Below are 12113 nucleotides of genomic sequence, written 5' to 3' on the forward strand. Positions count from 1 at the left end.
CCCAGCAGTAAGTTTATGGGTCAGTCCTCAAATATATGCCCAAAATAACTACAGAAACCACTAAGAGCTTGTGGATCCAACTACAATCAAACAAAAATCTTAAAAAACAAAACAAAACAAAAAAACCCAAAACCCAAAATGACATCAACAATAACAACAACATACCCCAAACCAACCCCAAACAAAAAAAAAAACCCCACCCAAAAAACCCACACCCGAAAAAGATTGGTTTTCCTCATAACTGGAAGCAATATTTTCAATAAATTCAGAGATGCTGGTCTCTTCCTTTGTTTTTTCCTTAATTCTTGATGATTTCTCAAGAGCTTTACTTATTCTGTTTTCTTATGATATCTAGATAATGTTTTGCTCTCTGCTTTCAGTCAGCTGCTTATACTGGAAATGGTTCTTTCTAGAGTACCTTGCACATTTGTAAACAGTAAAATTTTGCTATCTGTCCTAATTATGTGAATTAGGAATGTGGGTTCACTAAGAGTATTTATGTAGTCATGCACAATTTTTTTCTTTGAAGTAACCCTTCTTCTCATATCCAAACAAAGAAGCAATATATAAAAAAAAACCAAACCGAAACCCAATGAACTTTCAAGAAAAAAGTTAAACATGTATACTTTCCTGTAGAACTTATGTCCATGAACTTTTTTCAAAGTTAAGCTCAAAAGTTCAAATAAAAACTAAAAAAATTAAGGTCTGGAGAGATTGCACATTATTAATACACAAACTGTAGACACATTAGCAGTCCAGACTGTTTGGAGACTATGATTTTGCATGTGTTCTACAATACACCAAAAGGCTCTCCCACTGCATTTGTTACTTGCAAATGTAAATCAAACCAAACATGTATATCAGTCAAAAGGGTATCTGAAGGCAAAGACCACAAAAGTCTTTGATAGCTCTGCTTTGTGCAAAGTAACAGCAAATAACCTCAATAAATATGGCAACAAGTGAAGAAATCTCTACCTACCTACAGGTTCAGGTACTTAGACGGTCATGGAATGAAACACAATACTCTCAATCAAGTCCAGTTTGGGCTTGTCTTTGCTGCAATGCATGTGCTGATACTCTAAAAGTTTAGTTCCTACTATAGCATCTGAACCAAGTCAGTATTTTTGTCATTAGAATCACAGATCCTGTTGGCTCAGAGCATTTTACAGGAGCCAGCTGAAGTCTTAGTACTGAAGTAAATTCAGAGACACTCACCTATTTGTACTTGTTCTGGCTGGCTCAATGATACAAATGCTGATGTATCATCAATCCATGAAACCTGAATGTTACCTACAAAAGGCAAAACAAAATGATTATGACTGGTTTTATCTTAGGCTCAGTCACAGATTTTATCTGATGTGCCATGACATAAAAGATAGTCAACTAAGAGTAACTTCACCTGAGAAGGCTTTTGTCCACTCTAAAGGTGCATAGTGCATACACAGTTGTACATGAGCCTAGAACTGTTCAAAAAGCAGTGACTGTTAGGGCTGCATATGCATCCCATATACCCTCAGACCCACTAAAGGACCAAAAGGAAAGAGACAAGTCTAATAACTTTTTCACTCCCAGAGTATTCTTCTGCTTCTTCATAGCTTTTTTTTTTTTTAAACAAATCTTGTAACAATTCAAGTAATCTTAGGGTTTTTTTTTTTTTAGTCTTCCCTTCATGTGTGCTATATAATTCTACAACAAAAATTGAAGCAATTTTTTCTGGGAAATTTCAGCTCTGTAATAAAATAAAGAACAGCTCTTCGGGTTTTAAAACCTACCCATCCTTCAGAACTGCAGCATTTCCTAAAGACACAGCATGGACAAGCTCCACTTACCACTCACTGTTCCTTTACTAGTACAGACACCCAAGATAAGAAATTCCAGTAGAGGGATGGGGGTGGGGGGGATTGATCATGCAAGTAAAGAACTCCAGTTCTTGCGACACTCTAAATCTTCAAACTCTGGTTTGTTTAGATCCCACTATACACCATCTCCTGGATGTGCAATGAAAACCTAGTTTGAGTAAATATGAGGACAAATGCACAAACTCATGGACCTCATTTGGAAGCTGTTACAATGGAAGAGTAACTGGAAATAAGTTCCTCCATTAATCAATCAGTTAGTGCATTTTCTATGTGAATGGCTTAAAATGTCACATTAGCACTAAAAGAGCTCATAATCGAGCAAAAGCGGAGGAAAGGATTCCCATTCCAGACACAAGTTCTTGTTATAGTCTGAAAGCCATTTACATCTCCTGTCCTCATCTAACTGCTCTACTGTTAGTACAATTCAGATATTGAAAATTGGTGCAATTTTTTTCAGGTAGACCAGGAAATCAAGTTATATATGTTACAACACCATTTAACCTTCAGATGTTACAAGGTTAAAAACGATGATGCAAAATGGCTTAAAATGCATTTTATTTTCAGATGTTTAATCTATTTCAATCTAATTTAGCCTACAGGTTACGAGGTTATAGAAGTCTCTTCTGAAATCCAGCCAGATAATAAACAGATTTTCTAATTATATATAAAAAAAGCCTAGTTAGATTTAGTTTGCATGCTATATATTTAAGTAGCCAGCTATTTAGGACTTTAAGGGACTTTAAGTTATAATCATTTTGATCATTGCCAAAACCACAATTAATTCAGTATGGTTTCTGACATTTCCCTATACTAAAGGGCTAAGGCTGCTATTAAGAAGAGCCTACACTGAGAAGTCAAATGTTAGAATTTCTTTAAACACTTTGTAGAGCAAATAAATTCAATTTCTAATAATTCAGTCTTTGAAGAACATAGATATTTGCTGCCTGTGGGTAAGGGTCTTTACTGTAGGGAGAACATGCTTTTGGCAGGACACTTAACATTTCACAACACAGGAAAAGCCTGAGCTGATTTATGATTGCAACTCAAAATTGTAGTGCATTTGGTAGTACCCTGACACCAAGTTTCCTTTAAATATTAGAAATTACTGCACAATTTAACATTGTTCCAAGTGCACTGACAAATTATTGCTCTGAATTTCTTTGCGTATCAAGTCCTCCCTTTTTGCATTACAAATTACAAAATTTTCTAAACAATCATGAGACATGCGAGACAATACTCTTCTGTAATCCTTCAGCATGGAAGTCCTGTCCAGATTCTGCCTCTTTCCTTTATATATATAGTTAATTAATTCCGTACCCACCCTGAACAGACAAAAAGAAAGATCAGAAAGAAAAAAATGTCCTGAACATCTTGCAATTGTGCCCTTAGTGTAAAATATCAAAGAGGATCAGTGACAGACTAAAATCTCTTGAAAGAGTTCAGCTACTACTCAAATGGACTTCAGTGCCTATATTTTCACTAAGTACCAATTAAAAATAAACAAATAAAAATCCAACCTATTGATGGCACATCATTTCAGTATCAGAAACTTATTCATTGCTGCAGAAAGCCTGCTGCACTCTAAATGATTTTGGTATTTTAGATAATTAAGGGTTTCAATACCTGCCAACATATGCTGCCTTTATACTCAGATTTATACGTTTTAAATATATAATTTTAAGAACAAGTCAAACATGAAATAGTGGACACTGAGCTGCAATCTGAAGAGAACTGCAACGAGTGCTCTTACGTACTTCTCCATGCTTAAAAGATACTCATTTCAGACTATGTCACATTTCATTATTATATAGAAATAAGAATTTAAGAGAGACAAGATTAATAAATTAAATCATTCCGCAATATTTCTAAGCACTCGGTAAATATTGTGCATTTCAAAAGTATGGTGAAAGGGTGATAAAGATCTGAAAAGCAAATGCATCTCCACTTGAAGTACAATATTCAGCAATCAATACAGCTGCATGTCAGCTTACTGCACGGCTAATCCAAATAAGCCATATACAGCAATGTAATAGAATACCAGCTCTAGAGAAATAAACTAGAGGGTTTCTCTCTTTACACTTCCAGAATAGATCAAATGTCTTCAATACTTTGAAAAACACCATTGTTAGCCTATATGACCCCTTGTCTATTTGCTACTACATGCAATGTCAAACAATGTCCCTTGCTAAAAAAAGGGTAACGTCAAGTAAAGAATTACCAAGTGAAATAAAACATCTTTGCCCAAATAGTAGATGAAATTCTGATCTGTTGCTTCTGAAATGAAGGTGCAAAGTAACATGCTTTTTTCTATAAATAAATTTAATATTCTATATATATAAACACAAACATGCAAACAACATTAAAATCCACAGAATAAAATTATATTGATGGATTATGTCATTCAAACAGATCTTGCCTCCATTTTTATACCACAATGACCAAAGGTATGGAAAGGCTTCTGTATAAGAGACTAAGTAAACTGGGAGTCAGCCTTCAAAAGAAAATTCTAAGAAAGATGCCTGTACATGGCTATGGGGAAGATATGAGAACAGAAATTAAAAGAAAGATGTACAGAGGGGAATCACTATTTCATTATAAAACAACTAAGAGACATCTAATAAAATATACAGGAATTTTAAAACCAAAAGAATTTTTCATACAATGCTTAATTTGCAGTTACGGAACTGCCACCAAGTGCTGTGGATGACAAGAATATATATGGGATAAAGAAGGATTTTAGACTGACTTAGAGAAAGCTGTGACAGGCTCAAGTGAAAAGATGCAAGTGTGACCTCTAGCTCATGAGTCCCTAAGTTATAGATTGCTAGAAGGCAGGAAAGTTGTTTTACTTTACCACTGTTCTTATATATTTCCTACAGAACTGTTAGGGGCAATTAAACACTATGGATAGGTATTTGGACTATATAGACCTTCATTTAACCAAAAAAGTTTATTAATATATTCCATTTTCTTACAATTTAATTTAATTTAAAAAAAAAAAAAGACCACATTGACACCATGATAGAATTGCTAACAGTTTCTGGACACTGACTGCATCAGATAATAGAAATAGTTGAAGCTTTTATTCTACAAGCAAAGGTTGACACATATATTGAACACAACATTTTCCTGGTGAATAACTGAGAAGGGTTAACAGAGCTTCCACCTTTCTGGCAGGAAGACAGGGTACCAAGAAAGCAAGAACAGCTGAAGGAAATGTTGGCATGAGAAAAAGGAGGAAAGGCCAGAAATGCAGAGAGAAAAATAGAATTAAACTTTTAAAAACCCCACAAAAACAAAACCAAAAGAAACAACAAAAACCAAACAAAAAAAAACCCCCGCCCCACGCCCAAAAAAGCCCCACAAACCAAAAAACCAACACTCAAAACTCACATGTCTATATGAACATAAGCTTGGAAGAACACTTTATTTATTTTTATATATATTTTTTTTTTTTTTTTTATTTTTTGTTTAAGAAAAGTTAAACACTGAGTTTGCAGTAGAGTTGTTAACAGGAACAGATGTCGTAGTGCATGGAACTTTTAAATGAGTCTCAAAAACATGCTTAAGAGTCACTTAAAACTCGCCTGTGTAGAACTTTGGACTACTAGAACAAGATTTAAACACACAAAGGACTGGTTACATTTTAAAATAAGTAATTTATGCATCTTCAAGAACACTATGACTCCATGAACTACACCAGCGTTCACCTCCCTCTTAAAGACAACTCTCACGCTCTCACAAAATACAATGCATAGGTTTGACTCCACTCACTGGGAAAATTTTTAAGAAGTAGTTTTTATAATACTTTGATAGTATGTGTTTTAATTAAAGCCCATCAAAGATATTCATTTAAGTAGAAGCGAAGGCTACACACAGAAGCTGTATTCCAGCAAATACTATTTTAATACCTTCATATTTCACATCAGCATGACCAAATAAACTACACAAATTTAAGAATTTAAAGAAAGTAAGTGTTCTAAGAGACCGCATAGTACTCCAAGTACTTGTACAGTGAAACTACATTCACCCATGAGACTATAAAAACATCTTGCATGAACAGGTGTCCACTTGGTATGCTTGCAGTACTGAAAGACTTCAGAATCATGAACACCCCTTCTAGAGTAGCAAGCGTAAGCCAGTTCCAAGTCTGACACTGCAGCCCCTTCAGCTGTTTCACTGCTTTCATTAGAAGCTTCATGGAAGATTACAACTCTGCTTCGATTCATACTAGGCTAAAACAAATTCAAAATAATTTTTCTATAAAGCCAGATTAATGTTGCTATTTAACTTAACAATTGATTTTTAATCCAGGTAAAAGCTTAATTTAAAACTACTTTTGTTTAACGGTGTAATAAATTGGGATAATTCATGTCTATTACTGCCATATTTTTTTTTGCTTTTGGCAAATCACTTAACCTCACATTGCGCCACACTGTCTCTCTGTCTAGCTACAACTGAAAAAGCATGGGTACTCCTAGAATTTTGGAAGGAATAATCTGCAGTTTGTTTTGAGATACCATGGCAATAAGACCTAAAACAAAATATAGATTAAGTACTACCCAAATACCAGGAGTTTGTAAATCCAGGTATGAAAACATTCAGCTCTGAAATCTGGAGAAGTGAGAGAAATGGGAATTTCAAAACTGAATAGTATTTTGAGATGTGTAAGTGTGACCCCTGGTGGTAGTGATCTCTGCTTGCATTTCACACCAACACTGAAGGGCAGTTGATAAAATAAGAAAAATTATATGGCTGAGTCTTTAAAAGCCTATAGTAACAATGTCCAAACTGTGCTGTTTCTTACCCCTGTCATAGCAACTCTAGAAGAATCTCAGTAACTTTCTACATTCTCACATTCTAGATTTCCCAATCGGGAATATTAAATCCTATCCAGCATTATACCGGCATCATGCTGCAGTACAGATCAAAGTCAGAAGGAACTGAGTGAATTTTATATAGGTCCAGAGATGCATAGATGTCTGTTATACATAACATTTAATAAGCTACTTCCAATAACATATTGTAAGTATTGCAAACAAATATTTCTGGAAAATCATGCAAAAAATTATTTTAATAAGAGTGTAATTTTTGTTTTACATTAAATGTTTTAAGAAATGGAAAGAAGTTACCTCTCGGGGCGGGGGGGAAGCCCCAGAAAAATAATTTCAAATTATTTGCAAGCCCAAAAGATCTTTTTCAAATAAGAAACTAGAAACCAATCTGCAATAAAAATCTTGGAAACAACATCCAACACAAGGCTGTATGAAAGATCATTCTTGGTCTGATTTAGGGACGCAAAGCATAACCACTGTTTCCTGCTGCAAGAGTTAGGTATCAGGAGATCACTGTAAATTAATTAGGATCTCCCTGTCCTTACATTATAGACTAATACTTAGTAGAGAAACAACAGGACTACTAGTCCCCAATTATTAGATAGCTTTTTTTGTTGTTCCTTCTGACTTGGATGGCGTTCACAATCTTGAAAATCAAATTGGCTATTTTCAAGCTTGCTTGCTTGCCTAAACTCATGTAAGTTAGCACCTGGCTTTAAGCAGACTGCAGGATGAACCTTATTTTAAAACCTTGATATGCCTTTTCACACCAATCCCCATTCCCTTTACCCACCTATATAAACTCTTACCTCCTCCCAGGAGAAGCTGTAAATAAAAGGACCAAAGGCCTACAATATTCAACAAGCACCACATAAAAAAATTTCTAAAGAACAGTTCATCAGGGCAGACATTTTCAACACATCATTACAAAGAAAGTCCATAGGACATCATTCAAAAATTACAAAAAGCAACTCATCATTACCTATACTGGGAGCAAATCTTCATCTGTTAATGTGTAAAAAATAACAAACAAAACCAGAGGTACTTGCTAATGGCCAAGGGGGCGGGGGGGTGGAATATAAGGAAGGAAGGAAGGATACACTATATCACTCACCAAAGGCACTGAAAAGCTGGTAAAGGTCACTAGTTTTCCACTCTTTGGGAAAAGTAACATGAAGAACATGATCTCGTTTTGGCTGCACTGTGAAACAAAAAAGCATTTGTTAAATAAGAGTCATACCAATATTTTTAGAATATCGTAAGAAACTTATCCAATATGGTCATGTAGGGTTTTTTTTCTTTCTTTCTTTCTTTTTAAATAAGAAAATAGGCTTAAGAAAGAGATCTGTGAATCTACATCAGGCACCAATGAAAATATGCCTGCAATTATGCATGAAATAGACATACTAAATCCTACTAGCTCATCTGTGTAAGACACTGAAACAGCATCACATGCAGTGGGAAATGCCCACAAACCCAGTCCTTCGCATCCTTTGCACCAAGTTCAAGGACAGAAGGAAAAACCAACAGCCTCTTCATGCTCCAGGTCTAGCTTTAAAAAATTCTGAGCAATAATTCAATGTTGCTATTTTTCTGTCAATAAAAAACTTACTGTGAAACAATGTGCAATTCAGTTTTCATGTAATATTAGGTACAAGCTAGAATATACACACTGACAGACTTTTTTTTTTTATTAAAAACTGCACCAAGAAAAAAAAAGCATATAAAGGCCAACATCTAAAGAAGAAGTACAGAAGAAGTCTTTGGTGTACACTGAAAGTTATTTGGAGCTTTGTGAATTTGAAAGAGAGAATCCAAGTCAAACTGCTGGACGAGGTAAGAGTACAGCAGAAATTATCACTATATATCTGCCTTACTTTTACATACTTCCCGCTACACATCTGGGTTTGGTCATCAACAGAGGCAGGCTACTGAACAAGATGGACCTTTGACCCCGCCTGGTAAAGATCATTTGTACATAAGAAATCACCACAATGTACAAACAACTGAAGTTCCTTTCACTAGATACTTGAGCTTTTAGAACCTGTGAATTCCTATCATATTTTAAAAAGAAACAAGTGGGATACCGTATTTTAAGGTACAAAGATATTGAAATATTTTCTATTTTCATATGAAACTATTTACAAATCATTAATTGAGCCTCTCCACAGGTATCTGCAGAGATTTATGGTTTTATGCATGACACTGCTAGATGTTCCCTTGCCATTTTATATTAGATGTTAGACAGAGGCTGAACCATTAAAGTGGAGTGTTCCACTTTATAATTTACTGCTATGGTTTGTTAAAGCTAACTCAAGGTTAACTACACACAGCTTTATATGATCAGATTTTAACTTGATCACATTGGAAACACTACAGGACAAATAAACTGACAAACACAAGACTTATGACAGTCATCTAGTTAGCCACGCCTCACCTTTTTTTTTTTTTTTCAATACAGTCTCCAAGAACATCTACCACAGAAGTGTGACCTTATTCTTTGTGTGGCTTCAATTCTCTGCAAAAATGCCCCTACAGACAACAACCAACCAGATAGCTTCCTCAACATACAGTAGCATTTAAATCTCAGAATAGAAATAAGTTTCTAAAGCAGCCAGCCAAACATGCCACCCTAGATGTACTTTCCGTTTTGAAGCTTAGAAAGTCTTCCTGGTTCAGATTATGCTGTAACATCTGCAACAGTCTGTTCTACAGGAGTGCCTTTCAGATAAGAGAGAGAGACTTTCAGAGGCAGATTCTTTTTTGGCAGCTCTTCTGGGCAAAGTATCAAAACAATCCTGTAAGTTGGCTAGCAAGTGGAAGTAGCATCTTTACAGCTTAGTAGCTTTGGCATTCCCTCAATGACCCAAAGTATTTATCCATTCTTCCACTCAATATCAAACAGTTGGGGAAAGAAGTATGCAACATAATTAGACCACCATTCCAATAGATCCGCAGAGCCAGAGCTCAGTGATCTGATCACCTAACTACATTTAAAAACTAAATATATGCCCTTACAGCATATATTTTTCTCTCCAGTAGTTACTTCCATCTTTCTAGAACTGCATTCTGTTACCATTAAACTAGCATCTAATAAGGGTCATCCTCCAGTCTGAGCTTTCCGATCCATGGAGTAGAAAACATCTTCATATCAATATTGCTTCCAGATGGGTATCATTTTTACAACATTTGTGTATCTGACTTCACAGTATAAAACTAAGCTTTCATCTAGTTGAGGACTAGACTGACCTCCAGGGCTTCACATTTTTGTAAGTCAAGACATCAGTGGTAACACTCATCCGACATTTTCTCCCTCATAGTGTAACATCCCATAACATTAAGGACCTTTATATTAGTAAAATCTGTTTTCATTTAAATGCATTAGCAACTTATTAGAGCCCCAGGTCTGTAACCTGAAATAATGTGAAATGTAAAAATATTTCAAGTAATATTTTTCCATTTATGTTATCATAATCTCATGTGGCAAAAGAATTCTGATGTTTTGACTGAAGTTCAGTAAAGGTACTGCTGCACACAAATTGTGAAACGGCCAGATTTTCAGAACCATTTGCTCTTCACTAGTTTGCATCCTGTTTTTACTGCTGGGGTGAGGGGAGAGGGGGAAAGTGTTAAGATCCCACTTTTTATGTTGTATGGTACCTAAGAATAATGACCCAAAATAACCATAAAGGTGTTAACTTCAAACTCTGTTACATTTAGTTACAATAGTTTAATCTGTTCTAGTCAATCCCCTTTATAATGCAGATTCTCTGGTCAAAGTTGAAGAACTTATGGTTTTACTATTTCATTCAAAAAAAAAAAGGTGCCGTTTAGATCATTTGATAAGTGGCTAATAACCTAAACACAGCTTTATCCCAAGCTTTAGATATACGATAATTAATCTGTACACTTCCTCCTCCAGGAAATTTGTCAGAATGGTAGTAAGTTTACAATGAAATAAGCTACTTACAGTCTGGTCCTTCCAAATTGAGATATGGTATGTCCATTACTCTCATAAGAAATAGCCTGAAGCAAAACGGAAAAGCACCATTAGCAAATTTCTGCCTAAACACCTTTTAATAAGCTTTCCTTTTTACAGTTTTTAAGATGTTGCTTCTGAAGAAGCAGAATTAATCACCCCAACCATATCTTAAGCTATATTAAAACAAACAGGCCCTCTAATTAAGTCCAATCCATTATCTACCAATCCAGATTCAAAAAGTTACTTGGCATCATGCTAGTAATTTTACTTATTCAACAAAACAAGAACAAAGAAGTCCCAAATTGATACTGCTGAAAACAATTAAAACAAGTGGGGAAATGAACATTTAGAAAGTAGCAGCTCTGCACAGTTAAGAACCAGTTACACAGTGGATAGTGCAAAAGCTGTCATTCTAAATACACATATCCTTTCCCATTTTCTGAGCACTGCATCATGCTTTAGACAGAATGGATCTTAAAACCCTAAAACTGCAAAAGCCATCACAGTACTTTAGTGGAGGTAACAGGGATGAGTCTTTTGCCCTTTAGCATGTAACTGAAGAGTTTCTCAAAACATTCAAGAAATGCTTTCAATAAAAGCTCATATTCAGCTCTGAAAACTATTTTCCTCCAAAATAAGGTAAGTACCCTAAAATCCTATCATACGTATAGATGCCACGTTACTGTTACAAAACATCTGCTGTATATAGTGTTCACTGGAGGGCTAAAATTAATAACTTTTCTATTATAACTTCAAAAAGCTTCCAAAATGCTTATCAGATTACAGTTACACTATTCAACTAAGTAATAACTGATATAAACAGCTAATAAAAACATTTTAAGTGTGCAGACTGATCTGTAATTCCCTAGAGATTCTTTGTATCATACCACACTCACTACTGGTTTTTAAGAGTTTGAATATTATGTCCTTATGGTTACTTGTACCACTGGAAAGTCTACTGGAATGCAGTTGATAACTTGTCTTTACTATAAATACTCAGAAGAAAGAAAAAAAAAAAAAACCACTGGGGAGAAAATGGGCTATATGACAGAGGGTCTTCAGAGAACTGGCACCAGTTATGATACACTGTCCCATCTAATTTCTCTTGCTGAGTCTCAAGGAAGATATGGTATAATATGCACTGTGTCCCCCTGAGCACTGCAGAACCTAAAGGGAATTTTATCAATAAAAATTAGAAACATCAGCATCAATTAACTTCAGAAACTTTAACAATTCCAGCATAGCACTACTGAGTAATGAAGATATTTTACAAAGGAGCCAGAGTTTCTTCTTATGTTTAGCCTTAGGTGCCATACTTCTAACAGCCTTGGCTTCATTATAGCTATCCATACAAACAGGACAGGAGCGACATCTTGAGAATAAAGCTAGCTTCAGAACACAGCTTCCAGAAGGAAACAGAGAAAAACGTCCTTACTC

At 35.2% G+C, this 12113-nt stretch overlaps 1 protein-coding gene across 3 annotated transcripts in view; it reads right to left on the reverse strand.

The window, feature by feature from the left end:
• The window catches only part of PARN (poly(A)-specific ribonuclease), a 62614-nt gene that overhangs the window by 25719 nt on the left and 24782 nt on the right, over window positions 1-12113 (reverse strand). For all 3 annotated transcript variants that reach the window (XM_052772591.1, XM_052772593.1, XM_052772592.1), the window contains exons 19-21: window positions 10665-10720; window positions 7809-7895; window positions 1216-1290 (exon numbers count right to left, since the gene is read on the reverse strand). In XM_052772591.1, the coding sequence (XP_052628551.1) occupies window positions 1216-1290; window positions 7809-7895; window positions 10665-10720 (218 nt within the window). The remainder of the gene's footprint in view (window positions 1-1215; window positions 1291-7808; window positions 7896-10664; window positions 10721-12113) is intronic.

Source organism: Harpia harpyja, chromosome 21 (assembly GCF_026419915.1).
Source record: "Harpia harpyja isolate bHarHar1 chromosome 21, bHarHar1 primary haplotype, whole genome shotgun sequence".
In the NCBI taxonomy this organism is placed as follows: domain Eukaryota; kingdom Metazoa; phylum Chordata; class Aves; order Accipitriformes; family Accipitridae; genus Harpia; species Harpia harpyja.